The 23,253-nt window shown below is 32.8% G+C and overlaps 3 protein-coding genes and 2 non-coding genes across 5 annotated transcripts; 3 read left to right on the top strand and 2 right to left on the bottom strand.

Annotated features, from left to right (window-relative positions):
- Positions 1-696: 696 nt before the first annotated feature.
- Positions 697-2,002, top strand: LOC18991678 (glucuronoxylan 4-O-methyltransferase 3). The gene is made up of 2 exons (XM_006414996.2): positions 697-1,176; positions 1,282-2,002. Exons 1-2 carry the CDS (start codon positions 792-794, stop codon positions 1,782-1,784), a joined length of 888 nt encoding a protein of 295 aa, XP_006415059.1. The 5' UTR covers positions 697-791; the 3' UTR covers positions 1,785-2,002.
- A 6,975-nt stretch (positions 2,003-8,977) lies between these two features.
- On the top strand, positions 8,978-12,677 carry LOC18991676. Its single transcript, XM_006414994.2, has 4 exons — positions 8,978-8,996; positions 10,956-11,223; positions 12,118-12,232; positions 12,406-12,677. Exons 2-4 carry the CDS (start codon positions 11,002-11,004, stop codon positions 12,477-12,479), a joined length of 411 nt encoding a protein of 136 aa, XP_006415057.1. The 5' UTR covers positions 8,978-8,996; positions 10,956-11,001; the 3' UTR covers positions 12,480-12,677.
- Positions 12,678-13,525: 848 nt separating this feature from the next.
- LOC18991675 (GDSL esterase/lipase At1g33811) lies at positions 13,526-15,795 on the top strand. Its single transcript, XM_006414993.2, has 6 exons — positions 13,526-13,706; positions 13,795-13,898; positions 14,442-14,566; positions 14,674-14,922; positions 15,004-15,271; positions 15,371-15,795. Exons 1-6 carry the CDS (start codon positions 13,561-13,563, stop codon positions 15,586-15,588), a joined length of 1,110 nt encoding a protein of 369 aa, XP_006415056.1. The 5' UTR covers positions 13,526-13,560; the 3' UTR covers positions 15,589-15,795.
- A 3,135-nt stretch (positions 15,796-18,930) lies between these two features.
- Positions 18,931-19,038, bottom strand: LOC112084236. The gene has a single exon (XR_002898193.1). It is a non-coding gene; the product is annotated as a small nucleolar RNA R71 (small nucleolar RNA).
- Positions 19,039-22,822: 3,784 nt separating this feature from the next.
- Positions 22,823-22,929, bottom strand: LOC112084227. The gene has a single exon (XR_002898186.1). It is a non-coding gene; the product is annotated as a small nucleolar RNA R71 (small nucleolar RNA).
- Positions 22,930-23,253: the final 324 nt, after the last annotated feature.

Below are 23,253 nucleotides of genomic sequence, written 5' to 3'. Positions count from 1 at the left end.
ATAGAAAGAAACCAAATCAATGCGACAAAAAAAACAAATCAATGAAGTTTTTGTTTTGTCTCCAACTCTTGTATATTATTGAAGATGAAAAAAACCCACAAAGAGGATTTTGGCATTATTGACGTGACAAATTGGTTGGCAACTATAGTTTTGTATATTTGGTTAAGTTAAACCGAGTTGAATTGGACGACGACCCCTGGAAGTTGAAATTGTGGAAATGAAAGTTTTAATTTATTTTAATTATTATACAACGAATATAAACAAACAAATGGTGATGATAATTCGTTGGACAAATATAAGTGTTCAAGAAACAAAGAACCAAAGTTGTTTATTTCTTTTTTCTTTTTGAACAATGGCTTTCCAAAGTTGTTATATCAACATTGGGTTAATTAAAAAACAAGGAATAAGAAAGTTGCAACCACCATGTTGGTTCGTTTTTAACACATGTCTTGTTTCTGGATCAATATAAGATTCTTCTCTTTCAAGCATCAATTTTTAAAGCCATAATTCTCGCCATTACGTTTCACATCTCCCAATTATCATAAATATATAAAATAGAGATATACATTATAATATGGAGACGAAAATTAGTTAGCATATGAATTCACCACCAACTTCTATTGTATTGGAAGAACAGCAACCGTAGTAGCTTTCATGTCCTCCTCAACTTACTCAATCATTCTCTTTCTTTTCTGCTTACATTATTCAATAACTCATCTCTCTATATGTACATACCCTAGTTCTCACTATTATCAAATCCCTCCTCAATTGTTGTATTCATCAATTGAAAAATGAGGACCAAAACTCAATCTTCTGTTAATCTAAAGGTCATATACATATGCTGCTCAATCTTGATCTTTCTAATCATCTTCTTTGCAAGATCAAACATCTCTTCAAAGTCCATCTCCAAAACCAATCTCTCCCAAGAAAAAGAAGAAGAATATCAGCATAAACCAGAAGGATGTCCATCAACACAACAATGCACAAAGATGCCAATTTCTTTATCAGACGCATTGGTTCACTACGTCACCAGTAACATTACTCCACAACAGACATTCGACGAAGTCTCTGTCTCAAAGAGAGTCTTGGACAAGAAGTCTCCTTGTAACTTCCTCGTCTTTGGCTTAGGTCACGATAGCTTGATGTGGGCATCTCTCAACCATGGTGGTCGTACCTGTAAGTGTTTGGCTTTCCTCTGTTTCTTACACTACAACAACAGATCTAACGAAAATTTCTTGGTTTTTCATAAAAAAAGATCTCTTTTTTTCTTTTCAATTTCAGTGTTTATCGAAGAAGACAAGGCTTGGATTGCGATTGTGACTAAAAAGTTCCCAAATTTAGAATCTTACCACGTCGTTTACGACACAAAAGTGAAAGATTCGGACAAGTTGATGGAGCTAGGAAGATCAGAGGAGTGTAGATCCGTGTCCGATCCGAGAAATTCGAAATGCGATCTAGCGTTGAAAGATTTTCCGGCGGATTTTTACGAAACGAAATGGGATCTGATAATGGTGGATGCTCCGACTGGTTACCACGAAGAAGCTCCGGGGAGGATGAGCGCTATTTACACGGCGGGGCTTTTGGCTCGTAACCGTGAAGACGGAGAAACCGATGTTTTTGTACACGACGTTAACCGGCCGGTGGAAGATGAGTTCTCTGCGACTTTCTTGTGTAAAGGATATATGAGGGAGCAAAACGGGAGGCTGAGACATTTCACCATTCCTAGCCATCGGGCTCGAGCTGGAAGACCGTTTTGTCCGGTGGATGTTAATCGTCGCCGTTAATTTTTGGCCGGGAAATACGTTTGCGGCGGAGATCGATGCAGTTCACCGGACTCAGGGCCGGTTAATTGTTTTACCTAGTGGACTCAGAGCGACTTTGCTTAGCTGGCATTTTTATTTTATTTTGGTGTGTGTTTTTGCTTTATCTTGATTATTAATTACGGGGTTCAGTACATTTACTGAAGCGGTATATTAAAACATACTATTCGTTTTTAACCAAATTCTAAATTCAGAAAACATTTTCTGAAAGAAGTTTTTAAAAAACAGCATTTACTGAAAATAATTGAATTTCTTAATTACTATTAGTTTAGAATCATGTGAATTGTTTAGTGTAAGAAAGTTAAACATTTATAACTGAACATCAATTTTTTCTTAATTGTATATGTCAAAAATTTAAAAATATAATATCAATAAAAAACAGAAATATTCTTTATACAATCATTTCTTATTTCGTTATTATGAGTATGAATACAAATAAAGAATTGTCAGATATGGTCATTGGTGACATTATAGAAGAAGAATTTATATATGCTGGTTTAATTTCTTTTGTTGTTACACAAACATTGATTGATTGGTTAAAATTTTGGGGTCAAATTAGGGGTTTAAAGGTAAATAAAAGCTCAAATTTATGAGCTACGTACTTGGGTAATGATCGATCAAGTCATAAGAAAAATAGAAGCCCAAATATACAAGCTATTAGTGATGATGACAAAAGTATTTAGTGACGGTTTATGTTAAGAATAAGGTTTGGGTGATTTTTTTTTGTTAAAGAAGGTTTGGGTGATTCAAAACGCCATTCTCTAGTTGCTTAATCAATTCATTAATATGAATCTAATTACAGAAAAAGCTAGCCACTATATTATTATGTTATATTGTTATGACTCATTTGGAGTATAAACATTATTTCGTAACTTATTATATAAACATCATTGCAAATAAAAAATATTAATTTAAATAAAAATAATATAACTGTTTTAATGTTTTTGAAAAAAAAAATTCACCATGCATTCAAAATTGTATATAGTTTCTTTGCTTATTAAGATACTAAAATATATTATATTCTTTTAAATAATAATCAATTCATAAAAATCAATTTTTAACAAATTTATTCTTGATTTTGTAATATTTTCGACTTGTATTTTTTTAAGAAATCAATTTTTTTTTTCAAAGTAACTAAATCAAAATATGTTTAAAAGTACTTTTTGGCATCTATTGTAATGTTGATTAATACTTTATTATTTATTTTTAAAAACAATCCACTAATAAATTTATCAAATTTTGTAATATTTCTATTTAATTTTTATAAAGAATGATCTTATTATATGAAGTTCAGCATGCATGCTCAACGTGAAATTGACACATAATATTTTTTATAACCTATCAGATTGTATCATGTATCATGATTAATCATAATTTTGAAAGCGTTAGTGAAATATTATAAATTTTCTAATATTTATTATTTATTTCTAAATATAAAAACAAAAAAAAAATTGTTTAAAAAAGAAAAATAATAAAAATTTTAAAAGTAAAATATGTGAAAATAACAAAAACTACAAATTAAAAAAATATAAACTGCTAAATATATATAAGGTCATAATATAGATTCAGTTTTAATATATCTAAAAGAAGCACTCTCATTCATCTAGAAAGATTGTTCATAGGTAATATGGATCAATTTTGAAGTTTTTAAAAAGCGAATTATAAAACATAATTTCTGAATAACCAAATAGAAATTTTAGGTTAGAATATAATTATATAGATAATTTATGGAGATTATCAATCTTAAAGTTAATACTAATTTATTTTTATTTGTTTATAACTTGAAACATAATCTATTATTATATAATTAAAAAGGTCAATTAAAGCTAATGACATGTAGATTGGACATAAACTGTTTTGCTATGCAGTGGGTTAAGAGTCTAGTTTTTATTTGCCCACAAAAGTGAATTTTGCAAATTAAAATATTATTATGTTAGTTTTAAAAATAGATGTTATGGTCACTTTACTAATAAAGTAAAAACTTTCTATATTAATAATGTTGGGACTTTAATATCTTATTAATTTATAGAGTTATTAATTTTTAGATTTTAAATATTAATTTTTAATTAATTTTAAAATGAGTTTTTTTAAAAAATATTATAATATTTGAAATTTTTTTCTAAAATTTAAGATGAATTCCAAGAAGATTTTCATTTAAAATGAATAAAAAATATCACTACACTCATATTTGATAGATTATCTTACTTATATGCTTATATCAGATTTTTTATGGTAACTATTAATTTATGATATGAATGAGACCATACATTTACATAGGAGATTTGTTAAGGTTATTATGTTATTTTTTTTATCAAATAGTATCATATTGTAAATCAGTTCAACTCAAGACTATGAAAAATTATTAATTTATATTATTTATTAATTTATTGATTATTAATTTATAGAGTTTCTTCTGTAATAGGAAAGTTTCTCAAAAATTAACAATAGCTTGTTATATTTGTTGAGTATATTTCAAAACTAAATTTGATAAAATAGTTTACTACTTTGATTTAGACAATCAAAAAAATTTCTCAACAGTTTATGGATTGATCACAAAACACACAGTCATTAAACAATATAAATTACAGTTGGTGGTTAGTCCTAAAAAAATTTTCAAGATTATATTTTTTTGTGGGTTAATCCAAAAGATATTTTAGTCCACTGCAGAATAAATTAAGTATGTGGATTAGTTTATTTTGATTATTCTATCTATAATCATTAGTAAATAATATTATAGAATTTATTAACAGAATGTGATTGTCTAATATCAAATAAAAAAACTTCACAACTAAATTCATATTTTATGGATATACATATCTAGGCTCTAATTCAAGTTAGGATATATTAAACTCTCTATCACTATCACAACTAGACTTTATATATAAAAGATTAGCTTGCACGATGATACAAATTTCCTATTTGACGAATACTATATATGTAAATTTTGGTTGTATGATGTTAATATATACTTATTTATCTATGTACTAACCAATCTTAACTTAACCAAAAAATAAACAGCGGATTAAGTTCTAGTATTATACATAAACTTACTAAATGATTATTACTATAATTAAAAATACTATGTGATTACGTTTGTAATGACAAGATTTTGCATCGTATTCAAGCCTTGGCATCATCTTCCATAAAGATTACTACTGCTTAGATAGTAAGTTTGTCTTAATTGCATCGGCTATTAGGAGTAATGAGAGGATTCGGATGAGCAAATCATCAGGTAAATGACCGATTCTATCCGAGAATGTAGCATCTTCAATTTTGAATTTTGCAGCTTTCATAGTCTACTTACTGTATCTTTACAAAGATAATTAATAATATATTTCCATATAGCATGTTAAAAATCTAGAAATGAATCAATAATTATATCTCTAACTGGTGTCAGGTTACTAAAACTTTTAAAAGAGATCGTTAATGGTCAATTGGTCATATCCTGGTAGGTCAAAAGGTAAAAAAGAATATCTAGCTATAAATGAGTTATGTTCAACGGCCATTTCGTATAATTATAAATAGACTTATACTTGCTTGTCAATTAGTATACTAAAAAACATAACATTTTTTTTTATAATTAAACTGTTCGAAAGTGTAAGAAATATAATTGTGTGAAGATGGGTTCCTCAAAAATGATGATTGCATTTACCCTCACCGTTCTCATCGGGGTTTCCTCCGTCCATTGCCAAACAAGCGATCACGTCTCCGGTATTTATATATTTTCATATTGTTTTCCACTATATTTGTATATATCTCTCAACAACTTTGATTTAAATTTTAGCATCATTTATCAGATTACAAGTTGTCAAAAATCCGTGTTAAAAAAAAACAATAATACTGAATATCTGAAAGTTATAAACTCTGTGTTTCATTACTTATAAATAAATTTTATTATTGTTATACAGTAAAAATTCTATAAATTAATAATATTAAGACTCTGAAATTTTATTAATTTTTTTTTTGACATCCTGAAATTTTATTAATTTAGAGAGGTATTAATTTATAAAGAGATTAATTGATTCAAAACATAAATTTGGAACCAAAATAATTATTAATTATTTAAATTTATTAGTTTATTGAATATTAATTTATAGAATTTCTAGCATACACTTTATCTAACGAAATGGATTTTCCGATTAGGTACACCAGGCGAGGCTTTAATTCAACGTCTTTGCTTAAGCTTCAATCCTTGCACTCCTAAATTTGGCGACAAACAGTGCAAAGCGATTTGTGTGACTAAGAAATACAAACAGGGTTCTTGTGTTGTCCTTGGACCCGGTTCTTCCAAATATTGTTGTTGTAATAACTAGTTAAATACTAGTTAATTAGTTTATATTTGAAATTGAACCAATAATATTATGACAAACAGAAACCATCAAACCAATAACAGTATTGATATTCTTTTTTGATATCCTGAATAATAGTAGTTTTCGATGTTATGAGATTATTAATACATTTGATTGCTTACTTTTGAGAAATTTTTATTTAGGCAATTTATTATTAGTGGTTAGAATCACAACTCTATGAGAGTTGTAGACTTAAGTTGTAATCTATCACTAAATATCGCAATCATCACTAATCACAAAAGTCAAAAAAGGAAAAATAATAAAAGACAAGTATAAAAAAGAAATCATGAAAATCCCAACACTTCGTCACTGTGGTCGTCTCCGTCGTATCATCATCCTTCATCGACTTCGTCATGGTCTCCTCCAGTTATTCAGGCATGGTCGTGCCCGTGCCCTACCTTGAGATGGAAGGTGTTCTCTAACAAGTCTGCTATCCTCTCATTCTCCATGGTCCTCGTTGACATGTAGCCTAACTACAGAAAATGCAATGAATGAAAAATAATCTTGAATTTATATGTAAGGTGCTTTTTTTTGCCAAAAGATGTGAAAGGTGTTGAGATTACCTTTACCAAAGAAACCGCGAGTGGAGAATGTACGCACAATAGATTAGCAAGTGTCGTAAGACATGAAGAATAAGAACAGATAATTAAGATATCAAATGATATATATAACTGTTTTTCAAAGTTACTGAATAGAATATGAAAAACTGTTTTGTTTCTTGCATTCAAATTTGTATTCAGTTTTTTTTTACTTATTAATATATTAAATTATTAAAGTAAATAATAATCAATCTATATAAATTTAAAAATAAAATATATTCAGATTTTACAAATTTTCATTTGTATTTTTCATATTAATTTTTATTTAGTTAGAAATCAATTCAATTTTTTTAAGAAACATTTAATAGAAATGTAGTTTTAAAGATCCTTTATGACTTCTATTATAATGTTCATTAATATATTAATATTATTATTATTTATTTCAAAAAACAGCCTATTAAGTATATCTATTCCATGTTTTGTAATATTTTTATTTATTTTCTATAGTTAAATCTATATATTTATTTGTGTGATGATTTGTTTATGTGTCACGCTCACAACAATTTTCACAGCTTTTCACTTATGTGTTAGCTCTAAAATGAATTTCGGCTGTAAAAAGACTATTATCCTTATTTTGTAGTTACGTGTTATTTTTTTATTGGTTTTTATCTGATGATGTGTAAAAAAAAAATTAAAACAAACCGGTATAAATTATTATAGTTTAATGTTTAATTTCATCGTCAATCGAATTTTTTTTTTAAAAAAATAAAACAAACTGTTTTTAAAATTCTATAACCGAAATTAAAATTTTTTTTTAACAGAAACGTTTTTTTTTTATAAAAAAATGGAATCTGTATCTCTTAGTGTTTACTAATTCTTATGTTTCCGAAATTTAGAACAAATCTAACAAAAATATATAAAAAACAAAAAATAGAAATTATTTAAACAATAATGGAATATCGTTTCAAATAAAAAAAACTGAAATTAAAAAAAAAAATCTCTAACAAAAAAAAGAATATATATATATATCTAACTAATGGAATGACGGTATTTGTGATGTTTAAAACACATAAAACAATGATCAAAATCGAATAAATTCATACGGTATTTCAAAAAATTACGTTTAAAATACATAGAATAGTGATAAAAATATCTCTAAACTATTTAAACTAGATTTTCAAACAATCAAATATAAATTATATTAGTCTGCGTAAGACGCGGAAAAATTAACTAGTTTTGATTAGATTATAAAAAATATCAAACCAATAACAATGGATTTTTAAAGAATGTTAGAACCTGTTTACGAATAACATTAGAATCTATTAAGAATGTAAAAATCCACAAAAAAACGTTTTTAAAAAAACACAAAAATAGAATCTATATCTTTTAGTAATTACCATTTTTATATTTCCAAATTTTTTTAAAAAAATCTAACAAAAATGTTAAAAGAAACAAATAATAGAATTTATTTAAAAAATAATGGAATATCGTTTCAAAAAAAATCATCTCTAACTAATGGAATATCGCAAATATTTATAGGGTTTCCGATTTCTTATGATTTAGTATAAATATCAACTACTTTTCTCTAATTCTCTCACAGCTTTTAAAATTGTCTAACCTCTTCAATCTTCTTCATTCTAACTAAAAACTCATGGAGTCATCAGGTAAACATATACTAATTTTTTTCTAAACAAGTATTAACATATACTATATAACATTATATAAATTATGTACATATCATTCTACTTTTGTAGCTGTCAACAACCGTTTTTCAAATTTAATAAAACAGAAAATTTAATACATATTAAAATGTAGAGAAATATAACAAACAAAACAAATAAATCCAAATTAATATTAGATTTTTAAATAATCAAATTGACAATTATATTAGTCCGCGCATTGCGTGGAAAAATTTACTAGATCCAATAAATTTTGATTAGATTATAAAAAACATCAAACCAATAACAATAGATTTTTAAAGAATGTTACAATATATTTACGAATAACATTAGAATCTATTAAGAATGTAAATTCCACAAACCAATAACTATAAAACATTAAATTCTAAAAATCTCCAAAAATCAACTTCCCATTAATCCCTCAATAGTTTTTAACGCTTTAAGTGGAAAATGATATATCCTACTCCGTAACCAAACAAGAAAATCTGATCAATAAAGCTTTTTATAATTTGGGCTTGTTTGTTTATGCGGATATCAATATCTCGTTGGGTTACAAGATTTACTCTGAAACCGAACAAGATCTTTGGGGCCTTATCCCACACATAAACACACACGAGAATCTATTAAGAATGTAAAAATCCACAAAAAACGTTTTAAAAAAACACAAAAAATAGAATCTATATCTTTTAGTAATTACCATTTTTATATTTCCAAAATTTTTTAAAAAAATCTAACAAAAATGTTGAAAGAAACAAATAATAGAATTTATTTAAAAAATAATGGAATATCGTTTCAAAAAAAATCATTTCTAACTAATGGAATATCGCAAATATTTATAGGGTTTCCGATTTCTTATGATTTAGTATAAATATCAACTACTTTTCTCTAATTCTCTCACAGCTTTTAAAATTGTCTAACCTCTTTCTTCTTCTTCATTCTAACTAAAAACTCATGGAGTCATTCGGTAAACATATACTAATTTATTTCTAAACAAGTATTAACATATACTATATAGCATTATGTAAATTATGTACATATCATTCTACTTTTGTAGCTGTCAACAACCGTTTTTCAAATTTAATGAAAGAGAAAATTTAATAAAACATTAAAATGTAGAGAAATATAACAAACAAAACAAATGAATCTAAATTAATATTAGATTTTTAAACAATCTAATTGACAATTATATTAGTCCGCGCATTGCGTGGAAAAATTCACTAGATCCAATAAATTATGATTATATTATAAAAAACATCAAACCAATAACAATAGATTTTTAAAGAATGTTACAATCTGTTTACGAATAACATTAGAATCTATTAAGAATGTAAAAATCCACAAACCAATAATTATAAAACATTAAATTCTAAAAATCTTCAAAAATCAACTTCCCATTAATCCCTCTATAGTTTTTAACGCTTTAAGTGGAAAATGATATATCCTACTCTGTAACCAAAAAAGAAAAACCTGATCAATAAAGCTTTTTATAATTTGGGCTTGTTTGTTTATGCGGATATCAATATCTCGTTGGGTTACAAGATTTACTCTGAAACCGAACAAGATCTTTTGGGCCTTATCCCACACATAAACACACACGAGAATCTATTAAGAATGTAAAAATCCACAAAAAAGTTTAAAAAAAAACACAAAAAATAGAATCTATATCTTTTAGTAATTACCATTTTTATATTTCCAAAATTTTAAAAAACAATATAACAAAAATGTTAAAAGAAACAAATAATAGAATTTATTTAAAAAATAATGGAATATCGTTTCAAAAAAAAAATCATCTCTAACTAATGGAATATCGCAAATATTTATAGGGTTTCTGATTTCTTATGATTTAGTATAAATATCAACTACTTTTCTCTAATTCTCTCATAGCTTTTAAAATTGTCTAACCTCTTCCTTCTTCTTCATTCTAACTAAAAACTCATGGAGTCATCAGGTAAACATATACTAATTTTTTTCTAAATAAGTATTAACATATACTATATAGCCTTATATAAATTATGTACATATCATTCTACTTTTGTAGCTGTCAACAACTGTTTTTCAAATTTAATAAAACGGAAAATTTAATAAAACATTAAAATATAGAGAAATATAACAAACAAAACAAATGAATCCAAATTAATATTAGATTTTTAAACAATCAAATTGACAATTATATTAGCCCGCCCATTGCGTGGAAAAATTTACTAATCCAGTAAATTTTGATTAGATTATAAAAAACATCAAACCAATAAACAATAGATTTTTAAAGAATGTTACAATCTGTTTATGAATAACATTAGAATCTATTAAGAATGTAAAAATTCACAAACCAATAACTATAAAACATCAAATTCTAAAAATCTCCAAAAATCAACTTTCTATTAATCCCTCTATAAGTTTTAACACTTTAAGTGGAAAATGATATATCCTATTCCGTAACCAAACAAGAAAAATCTGATCATTAAAGATTTTTATAATTTGGGCTTGTTTGTTTATGCGGATATCAATATCTCTCGTTCGGTTACAAGTTTTACTCTGAAACCGAACCAAATCTTTGGGGCCTTATCCCACACATACTCACGAAATTTGGCGAACTCAGAATTGGCCGAAGACAACAATGGCGAAGAAGAAGGAGCTGCTATCGAAAGCGCCGTGGAGAGGAGACGACGATGACTCCGATAAGTTTAGCGGCGCGAAGCTTAAGGTCACAAAGGAATCTGACGGCATGTCGAAGATGCACGTCCCTAGCCATGGAACCAAGAAAGGTAGTCTCGCCGATGACGATGATTCTCTCGAAATCGATCCTCAGCTTCGATACAGCTTCAATCGCAACTATCAGGTCTCTTAAAAATCCTCTCTCTGTTTCTGCCTTAGGAAATTCAATTTGAGTTTTGAAAATTTGGGAGATTACTAGTAAAGTTGTAACCTTGCCTCTATTAGCTTCTCTGTTCACTCCTTTAGATTAATGGGTATTGTAAAAATGCGAAAAAGATCAATCCTTTATGTTTATGTGTTGTCACTGTCTAATATTGAAGCCTCATGTCAAGCGAAAGAAGTAAATTTTAGCTGCAAAGAATGGTTTCTAATGGATTTATCTCTCTTTGTTACATAGAGTTTCGACTTCCAACATAATTTGTCAAATCCAAGTTCTGAATGTTGAAACTTTTCTTTGAAAATGGTTCATACTCGTTTGGTGTCTCTGCATCATTCAAGGTTTAAACTTTTAGCTCGTGGATAGAATCACGTATAGCGGGTTCACATTTCAAGAACAAACTATTCTCACCGTACGACTGTATTAAAGTGGTCTTCGTACTTTTATATGCGTTGCATTATGGTAAGGTGGTAGCTTACCTTTGGTGATTAGACCCAACTTTGTCACCAAAAGTATCTTTCGTACTGCTTTTGTACTGTTAATCAAGGTCACTAAGGCTATAGACTACTTAGTATCTTGGTTGAGGAGATACTGTGTAGCTAGTATTCGGACATGGCAATCTATTACCTCCACTTAGTTATATAAATAGCCAAGTAGGCATGTTTTATAATCCTTGGGATTGGAACTGTTTTGAATAGAACTTGAATATTCATGACACACTGCGAACCGTCTGTACATAGAGGGCATGTTGTGGCAGTTTCATGGTGTTCACAGAGCAGCAGTTTATGAATAGCTTCAGTTTTCTTTGTAAAGATTCAGTCTCCCTTTTCCTAACTTGTAAAGTCTGACTCTATATTACAGTTCCTGCAAAGAGTATTCACTATAGACACTTTGGTGAAGCCTCTTCCTCCTGCAATGGCGTACAATGTCTCTCGTAACTTGAGCTTCTTCACCCGTATTTTCACTCAGTTCTTTGGTGAGTATAAAAAATTTCTAATACAATGGGTTACTTCAACAGATTTTTGTTTTCTTGTCATCTGATAAAAGTAGAGATGGCATTCTTAGTGATTTTTCAACCTTGATCCTCTCAATGACCCTTGATTTGATTGGCTAGTATGCGGGTTTGACGTATTGATATCGTTGATGCAGATCCGGAAGGCATTGCAAATGCACAGAAGTCTCTGGGGTTGGGGCAGGAAGATAAAGCTCGTCGTGTTCGTTGAAGATGTGACTATCTTTAAAAAGCCTGTGAATGAACCCAGCATTGTGGTTAGGATGATTAAAATGTCCTCAAGGAGATGTTTTGTATGAATTTTCCAAAGTACAATGAAACTTCCAAGTTCCATTTATGTCCAAAAATACAAACCACTTTTGTTTAAGTCCAAGCTTAGTTCGATATGGCACAACAGTTTTTAATGTTAGGAACAAAGCCTAAACCTTGCTGAAATATTATGCATAGATATAAAAATAGGTTAAGTATTGTCGGGGTCTCATAGATAGTGCTTTACCAATCAACATGGAGGTCAGTCTACTTCTAAAAACTCATCATATAAGTTAGATCTATAACTTATTGTATAATGCCTTGTGTTTGTAAGTAAATCTTCATATATTGGTGTTCACGGGTTTCACCATTTACCACTTACAAGTTGATTCAGAAGTCAGAACTTATCTATCATTCAAAGAAATTTCACCATTTATACCACTCACAACTTCCAACATGAAAATTGAAAGTTTACAATGTTAATTTAGATTTACATGCCTACAAAGCCGTAAAAGCATATTGCTAGATCATAATCTTTTAAAATTGCAGATATGTGTGGGGTGCTTGTTGCTCCAACTCTAATCCTATTTTGGATCCTTGTTTTTAAGTAGTGTCGTAGATTTTTGGAACTTGGTAGAACTACCTTTACAATATAACGAATTACATATCTTAGTTTTCCCCTTTTACAAAATAACAAAATAGTTTCTTAGTACTGTTCCATTTGTAACAACTTACAAAGATAGTCTTGTGACTTGCGACCCAAACAACTGGAAAGCAACACATTAGACTCTGAGACCTCACGAGATTGCATGAGACGCCTGTGAATATAGCCGCAGCTAAACTGAAGTAAGTTATGAGAGAGAGAGAGAGGAATTAAAAAAAGAAACCAACTGTCAAAAATCGACCAGCACATGAAACCAATTATAATGTACCGAACCAAAACCAACCAACCAATCACCTTTCCTCAGTATATAACTGTGAAAAACCACTCAAACCCTTCTCAAACTCATTTCTTCTTGAGATACACTAACAATTTTAACCTAATGGGTATTCTCCGCTTTATATTGTTGGTTAGTTTGGGTCTGGTTTTGTTTGGTCTAAAAACGGCCGTGTCACAGCCACAACAGTCACAAGTCCCATGTTTATTCATCTTCGGTGACTCCTTAGTCGATAATGGAAACAATAACAGGTTTAAATTTGCTTCTTTCTTCTATGCAGTACTGATATCTTTCCATCTATGTGTTACACAAATTTATAGTAAGTTTGAATAAATGTAGGCTGCTTTCTCTTGCGCGGGCTAATTACCGGCCTTATGGAATCGACTTTCCCCAAGGCGCAACCGGACGGTTCACCAACGGGCGCACCTACGTTGATGCACTTGGTACTTCTTGTGTGCATTTATATGGTTTCCCTAATTCTTCTTTAATTATATCGTAAAATCATAATATTATTACTAAGAGAAAATGTAAATGGAATCAATCTCTCTCACCCTTTTTATTCTTCTTTCATGTTCTTCACACTTTTTTTCACCTTCACATTTTTTCTCGGAAATATGTTGTTTTATTATATATTAACATCACTAAAAATAATGAATTTGATCAAAATAATCCCCTAAGAAAACCTGTAAGAACATATGTAGAAAGACAGACTGGATATTCACGAAGACATCTGTGGAGATATTCAACATGCAAAATATGTCTCGGCAATGTCTTCTTAAGATTTCCATAAAAAAAGGTGAAGGTGAAGTTAAAGCGTGAGAGACATAATAGTAATCTTGTAGTGTACCAATGTGTTCAGGGAGTTTTTATTTCTGAACGCAAATGCATTCTGGAAAACCTCTCTCAATTTGACAATATAATCATTATATATTTTGGCTAGTTTGTATTAATGTACGTATATTCACATTTTTCTATTGTTTTTGTAGCTCAAATTCTTGGATTTCGGACTTACATTCCACCATACTCCAGGATTCGTGGCCAGGCTCTGCTAAGAGGTGCGAATTTCGCATCTGGTGCAGCTGGCATTAGAGATGAGACTGGTGACAACTTGGTACACAAATCTTATGTTCTTTTATTATCCATCATCAAAAAAATTCTAAAAGCAACATCCATTCCATTGTAAACCTATATATTAAATTATACTAAAATTGTTTTCAGGGTGCGCATACTTCTATGAACCAGCAGGTAGATCTGTACACAAGCGCGGTTCAACAGATGCTTCGATACTTCAGAGGAGACACAAATGAGCTCCAAAGATACTTGAGTCGTTGTATATTTTATTCTGGAATGGGAAGTAACGACTATCTCAACAATTACTTCATGCCTGACTTTTACTCAACCAGTACCGATTTCAATGACAAAACGTATGCAGATGCTCTCATAAAGAACTACACGCAACAACTCACTGTAAGAATCGACCAATAATGTAGAGAATCATCAAGAATTTCGTCATTTGCTCGCATATCTCATATGATTCTTTTTTCTCAGCGATTGTACCAATTTGGAGCTAGGAAAGTGGTTGTGACCGCGGTGGGACAGATCGGTTGCATACCTTACGAGCTAGCCCGCTACAATAACCGAAACAACAGTACCGGCAGATGCAATGACAAGATCAACAAAGCAATTGTGCTGTTTAACTCTCAGCTCAAGAAACTTGTAGACCGTTTCAACAAAGGTCAGTTACAAGGAGCCAAGTTTGTTTTTCTTGATACCTACAAAAGCACCTCTGATCTTGCTGCCAATGGAGCCGCTTACGGTGAGTTATACATGTATGGATACACACAATCCAAAACATTGAGAAAAAAGTTTACAAATTCTTATAATGGCCACTATTTTTTTACATTTGATCCAACAGGATTTGACGTGGTGGACAAAGGTTGTTGTGGAGTTGGAAGGAACAATGGTCAGATAACGTGTTTACCGCTGCAGCAGCCGTGCAGTGACCGGACCAAGTATCTCTTTTGGGACGCGTTCCACCCGACGGAGACCGCCAACATTTTGCTTGCCAAGTCTAATTTCAACTCCCGTGCTTACGCTTACCCCATTAACATTCAAGAACTGGCCAATCTTTGAGGAAATGAGATCTTGATCTCCCGTATGCACATGTGACATGTAATAGAGCTGGTTATATGTTGTGTTTCTTTTTTTTTCTATTTTATCATTTATATTTTTCTTTGAAAGAACTATGAATATTTCTTTGTTTTGTATGGTTCCTGTTATTTTCAGCTATGACTATGTATGACTCAAATATTACAATCTGATTCCAAAATGTTTGACATATTACGACCGTTTTTTTTGTCATTGGTTTTTTCTACTATTGGAAAATCATTTTGCTGATCCCATAAATGTTTCTTCTTCGAAATTGGATCAGTATTTCCCTCAAGTATATTTGACAGAATAGACTGATCCAATAGTAGAATTATCGATCACCAGGTTCAAAAGCAGTAAAAATAATGTTTTGTGTTTTTTTTTTCCTTGGCACACATTATCCAATCGAAACAGAGAAAACTCAAAACATCATATGTAATTGCTTTATGGATCATAAGCTGGAAGAACATTATTGGGATATCAATCTAAATCACAAATCAGAAGTTTAAACAAAGATGGTGTAACATATAAATCAAATCAACTCTCCAATTAGTATGGGTCTTTTGGAAAAGAGCCCAAAAACAAATCAATGAATTTCCCTGGTTCAGAAAATATTGATTTGGAGAAGTGGGAGTGGGCTGCATGTTTGTTATGAGAGGTAATCTCTCAATGTGACTTTGCAATCAAAGGATGTTGGTATCTTGTGTTGAAAGTCTTCCTAACAGTGTAAAAGATCAGGCAGCACGTTTTGTTGTGGGTATCACATGTCATTAGAGGAATGATCAAGAGTTTGTGTGATCTTTGTGAAAATAATTGTTTGGATATCAATCCAAGTTTCACGTTGGAAATTTTGACAAAAAATAATTTAATATATAAGTAAAATTCAACTATAATTAGTATGAGATATTTTGAAAAAGAGTCACAAAACAAATTTGTGCGGTTTATCAACATTCATAGAATTTATTATCATCTTTCCCTAAAGTTATACAGTTTCTAAAGATAACCCAAGACTCTGACCAACTTCAATATGTTATAGTGAGACCGTTGAAATATCATCCTATGACAAATGCTCTTTTAAAGGTTCATTTTATAAATATACGGAAATCTAAAATAATTTATTATTAGTTTTAATGTTAATCATATTAGTTTTGTTTCGTTGATTTGCGGCATCTAACATAGTATAAAATCCTTAGGTAATGTGGCTGTTGTTTCATGAAATACATGTAAATTTGTCATGAAACAAATTCTCTTGATGATTGTAACGTTCCTGATCGCTAGGATCGCCAGGATAGACCATGGCTGAGAGATAAAGAGAAAGGTTAGGAAAACTAAGCTAAACCAAGTTAAACCAAGCTACGATCCAAAATGGTCAACTAAGTTATAAGATCTAAGACTTAGCCGGATAAACAAGGAAAAATTGAGAGATTGTGTGGGATAAGTTCAAAGAGTTTAAATGAAGCTAAAATGAGCTAGAGGCTCAAGCTGAACTAGTAATAAGTGGCAATTTTGACTCATTCTAACCTGTATTTTCTAATATTTTTAGAGTCTTTGGAGTCTTTGTCAGGCCGTTTCAAATAACTAGGAGGCTTTAGGCGAGGATTGGAGCAACAGGAGCCTTTGAAGCAAAAAGGAGTTGAAGCTGAGCAAAAAAGACCAATTCACACGCAGATGGATCATTTTTTAGTCGGAGCACCTGCTCTCGACTAAGCCCTTACGTGGATCACTTACTCCAACCTCCTGAGAAAAATAAGAAAAACGATTTTACCTAGTTCTGAGACGCCAATGAAGAGAAATAAAAGACCAGAGCCGCCTAATTTGATCAACCCATTTTTTTTTTTTACAGTTTCTAGACCTTTTGGAGATTTTTGCTTGTAAGATTTGGGAGAAGAATTTCTGCTACACTTGAAAAGAATTCTGAACACTCTTGTTATCTCTAAAGTTTTATGAATTTCTTTTCATCTCTTGTAGTTTTTCTTTTCACCATGTCTGAGTAGTCTTCTAGCTAGATTAATGTTTTTTAAGGGATTTTTATGAGTTTTTGAATTAAATGCAAATAGGGCTTAATATTGATTATCTTCACCACTGTTAGTCTTAATGCTTAGGTTGAATTGATCACTCAATCTAGTTGACCTGTTCATCAAAAGTGCAATATGTTGCTAGAAAAGACTCTGGTGAGCTATTTGTCCTTTGCCAATGACAGTTGATGCTAAGGCGGATCGTGAACAAATCAAACCTACTTGTTAATGCTTGTCTGCGATTTCTAGGTTCAAACGACACTTTATAATTTAGGTTGTTAGACAAAGTTATCGGAGCCACGACAGTGGGTCGATATGCATTATTGTTTGAGTTCGAGAATTGCATCTAAACCGTGTCCTGAATAGTCATTTGATTTCTATCTCTGAACTTCCTGTGAATTACCTTAGTCTAGTGTTTTGTTTTATTGAATTTAAATCGTTGATTACATTTTCTTGCGTGTCACGTTACAACCAAACAAACCATCTTTGTTTTAGCTTTGTTTTAATATTCGTAGAATCATAGTGTAACGCTGGTCTTCTGGAGTTCGAATCATTTATATTACAATTACAAGCTGTTCTACTGCAGTAGAAACTAGCAGATCATATCCAGTGAATCAATTTTTGGTGCCGTTGCGACGGGATCAATTCGTTATCTTTGATTCTTGGCTTGAAATTCAGTCTAATATTTCACTAACTTTCTCTCTTTTCTCTCTTGCGTGTGTTTCAGGTGTATGACAAGGAGATCCACAAGAAGCAGTCGTATCGAGGATCTAGTCACCTTATCAAACGCAGAGCTTGCAAGAGTAGAGCGAGCAAACAGAATACAAAAACCTACTACAGCCGACATGGGTGACAAAGAAAATGATGAAATGGCTGCTGAACTGCAGCAGCTTCGACAACAGTTGGAGCAGCTGCAAAAGGCTCAATAAGACAGGGAACAACCGAAACCAGCAATTGGAGACAAGGATAATCCGCATGCTTTTTACCAAAACAGAGCTGCGATTGTCCCTCCTACAATTTAGAGGCAAGAATTTGAGATCAAACCTCAGATAATCTCATTGGTGAAGCGACACCTCTTCCACAGGCTCCCTGCTGAAATTCCGATGGATCACATTGAGAATTTTGAAGAAATTTGCAGCACAACTAGTTCAAATGGGATACCAAGCAACTTTCTGAAATGCAAGTTCTTCCCGTTGTCACTTGCGGATAAAGCCTCGTGCTGGCTGAAGTCATTACCACATGGTTCTTTGACTACATGGGCACAGTGCAGATCAGCGTTTTTGGACCACTTCTACACAAAGTCCAAAACCACATCTCTGAGGAACAAGATCTCATTTTTCAGGCAGCAGCCAGGAGAAGCTTTCTGCAAAGTTTGGGAAAGGTACAAGGAGTACCGAAGAGAGTGTCCTTACCATGGGTTTTCTGATGAGCAGATTCTGGCTACCTTCTATGATGGTATTAACTGGGGCTACATGAATGCTTTGAATGCAGCCAACAATGGCGATTTATGACTAAGTCCAAAGCAGGTGCCTAAGAGTTGGTTGAGAACTTGGCGCCAAGCTCCAGCATCAAATCACATGAGTATAACAGATTGAGGAAGGCAGTTAACAACGTAGAGTCACATAAGATTGATGACCTGACAGCCTAGGTGAATTTGCTGCTAAAGGAGTACATTTTGCTGATGAGAATGGCGATGCACCTCTTTCTCAAAAGTTTGGAGAAGGATAGGATGATGATCAGATAGAGCTCAACTTTGTGAGTGGGCAAGGTTATGTGCAGAATCGCGGTTTCAATCAAAACTTCAAGAACCACAAATATGTCTTATAGGAGCAATAACGTTGAAAACCCTCATGATCAGGTCTATCCGCAGCAAGGAGGTCAGAATCAATCAAGGTTTCAGAAGAATTACTCCAACAGTTTTCAAGGGAAGCAGTTCATCCCCACCCAAAACTGTTTTCAAGGAAGAAGTCAGCAGAAATTGCCTTTCACTAATCTGCAGTCTTCTTCGAGTTCTGCAAACAACTCGTAAGATAAGCTGAAGAACCTGATGCAGCAGTTGTGAATCAGCAAAAGGCATCTATGGAGATCAACACTAATGTGGATACAATGTAAAGTGATCTTAATGGCAAATATTAGGCAGTGTGGACTCATGTGAAGAAGTTGGATGTCCAAATAGCTCAGACTGCTGAAGCTATGAAGAGACCTGTAACTCTTCCGAAAAAGAGAGAAAATCCCAGGAATGAGTATGTGAATGCAATTGAGCTGAAGAGTGGAAAGAAACTACATGCTGCGGCACCACCAGTCATTGGTTCAGAAAAAGAAAGGAGAAGCTCGTGGAGCAACTGCTCCAAGCAAGAGCACCATCACATGGCGTAGAAAAGACGATGGAGCAAGCCTCTTCATCTGCAGCACCTGCTCCTGATGAAGCGGAGACGATGGAACACCCTAGAACCCCAACAGAGCACATGCTCCAGCCAAGTACTCCAGCTAATCCTCCATCACGAGTTTATACACCTAAGGTGCCATACCTAGATCCACCTAAGAGGTCTCGCAAGAACTTAGAGGAAGCAAAATGCAAGGAGATTCTGAGGGATTTAACTGTGAAACTCTCCCTTGTTGATGATGTTCAGATGATACTAGCTCTTAAGCGATACATGAAAAGATTAGTTTCTGGGAAAGCTGTTGAAGAAGAGAGTGTGATGATGGTCACGAAGGAGTGCAACGCTGTATTGCAGAATAAGTGCTGAAAAAGAGTGATAACACCAGATTTTGACCATTTTTATGGATCACTTTAATGTCTTTTACAGGTGTTTTTACTCCATTTTCAAAGATTTTCAAAGGACTTCTATGTTTTCGGATTTTAAAAGACTTTTCAGGTAATTTGGGATAAAAAGGCACAAATTGGAACAAAAAGACTCTTTTGGATAAATACAGACCGTCATAACTCTCATGGAGAGACGAAGACCTTCTCACCATCTGATCACCCTAAAAATTGGACAACTTATAGAAGAATCAACCAGCTTTCAAATGCACTTGGTTTGGAGACATTCCAACGGTTGGATCTCAAGATATTCCATTTTCCCCGGAGACACTCGAAGACGGCCAGCAAGTCACGCGACCGCGGCCACCAGCTTATTTCCCGCGATCACAAGCTTCCCGACCGCGGCCGGCCAACTCCGATTAAAAGCCCATATTTCTGAAGCCCAAAGTCATTTCTCAGCCTCAATTCTGAAACCCTAGAGACCATGGAGTATTGAAGACTATAAATACTTGTCATTTAGGTCGTTTTTAGCGAGAACCTTCATACTTTTACGGAAACCCTTTTCCTTTAGCCGTTTCATGTGATTTTTATAGAAGATTTTTCAAGTCTGAGTTCTTCCATAGAGAAGCTTTCTTTCATCTATTTTCTTTACTGTTTTTGATTACTTTTATTAAAACCAATGATGATGTCGACCTCAGCCATGTCTGAGTAGATCCCGAGTTGGGCTTAGGGTTCCCGAAATGGGCTCTCATAATCGATTAAGACATCTAGGTTTATAGATCTGGGATTTTAACTTTGTTCTCTGTTTATTCTTGTTCTTATTGCATGTATGCTTGATTGATCACCTAGTATCTGATCTAGATAGTTAGTGTTGCGAAAGTTTTCATTAAGTATCAGACCTAGAATGAAACAGGCGATTTTTCCGTAGGAGTGGAAACCTACCTGCGGCGAGATCGTGTGTACTGACGAGTTTTTTGCAGCTCTTGCGTTCTCTCCTTCCAGAGCCAGAGTGGAAACCTACTGGTCAGGGTTGCGAGAAACAGTTGGTTATGATCACGACAGTGACGTAGTCATACCGCCGTACTCTAGCTCTAGAATCTTATATTTTGATATCTGTCAATCCCAATCTATAATCCCTAGTGTTAAAACCGATTATGATCCCTGTAGAGTTCCCAAAAGCTCAGCGTTTTTAGCCATAGTTTACAAACCAATCGATTTTTACTTGCTTATTTAGATCTGCATTTCATTTGCTTTAGTTCGATATTTTGCTTGTTTCATTTGCTTTCATTCGATTTTTCTACTTGCTTTCTAGGATAGATTTATTTGTTTTCTTTAGTTTTAGTTTAATCCGTGACATCAACCAACTTCTAAAACTAATCTAGTATAGATATAAAGTTAGAAACCGTAGAAGAATACCAGGCACACAAATCTCTGTGGATTCGACCCCTAAATACTACAACTGATTAGTTGTGCACTTGCGGCTTTCATTTGTTTTTGTTAAGGGTAAAACTTGTTCCCTCACGCAGTTAACACGCATCAAGTTTTTTGGCGCCGTTGCCGGGGATTTGTTTCGCTGCCTTTGCTATTTTTCTTGTTCTAATTTCTGTTCTAGACACCTGATCTCTAGTTATTTCTTAAAGTTTGCTGAATTATCTTTCCCTTCTTTTGTTTTTCTCTGAATTGCATGAATACCAGGCGCAGACCTGTAGAAAACATTCCAATTCTAGACGAGATAGACAGACACGAAAGAGAACTTCGAAAACTTAGACAAACACAAGGAAGTGCCAACGACGACCAGCCTGGAGATCCTGTTAACCGAGCTTTAAACATGGACCAAGACGGGTCCGAACATGGAGAAAATGAAGAGAACGATCACAGAGAAGGTGATCATGCTCGACAAGATGGAGAAGTGGAAGAGGTTCCTCTAAGAAACCATCAAAACCGTGAGAGAGAAGAACATGAAGACCTTGATGCACCTATCAATGCAGCCGATGGTGACCACCAGGGGATGCAGCCGAATGGACGCGTTAACCGCCCTGTTCAGCCAGCAAATCAACACCGAAGACAAGCCAGGAACCATTGCATAGCTGATTTCGATGCACCTACTCAAAATTTTCAGAACCGATCCGCAATTCAAGTACCATTTCCGAACCGGAATGAGTTTGAAGTCAAGCCTCAAATCATCTCTTTGGTGTAACAAAACTAATTCCATGGAGTTCCTTCTGAACATCCGATGGATCATATCGAGCTCTTTGAAGAAATCTGCAGCATGATGAGAACAAACCAAGTTCCAGCAGACTATTTAAAGTGTAAGTTGTTCCCTTTTTCATTAGTAGACAAAGCTCACCGTTGGTTGAAATCTTTGCCTGCAGGATCGATTACTAATTGGGAAGAATGTAAAACTGCTTTCCTGAACCACTTCTATACTAAGTCAAGGTCAAACTTGCTAAGAACCAAGATCTCAAGTTTTCAGCAAGGATCGACTGAACCTTTCTATGAAACCTGGGAACGTTTTAAGGAGTATGAACGTGATTGCCCTCACCATAGATTTCCCGGATCAAGCTTGCTGAGCACATTTTACCGAGGTTGCAACCAAAATACAAAATTTTGCTAGATACAGCTAACAATGGAGATTTTGGACAAAAGACGATACCACAAGTAAGAGCCCTCATCGAGAATTTGGCTCAAGCCAATAACAATGATTATCCTGAATACGATCGCTCGACAAAGCAAACCGGAGCAGACAACAAGGAGATAACCGAGTTGAAGAACATGATGAGCCAGCTTTTGAAAAGCAACAATCGCCCAATCCATGCTTGTGAGACCAACAATGGCGCAGAAGACGAAGGACCTAGTGATATCGATCACATTAAT

Source organism: Eutrema salsugineum, unplaced genomic scaffold (assembly GCF_000478725.1).
Source record: "Eutrema salsugineum unplaced genomic scaffold, Eutsalg1_0 scaffold_5, whole genome shotgun sequence".
NCBI lineage: Eukaryota > Viridiplantae > Streptophyta > Magnoliopsida > Brassicales > Brassicaceae > Eutrema > Eutrema salsugineum.
Note: the sequence above shows the minus strand (reverse complement) of the source record. Positions and strands in the feature narration are given on the sequence as shown.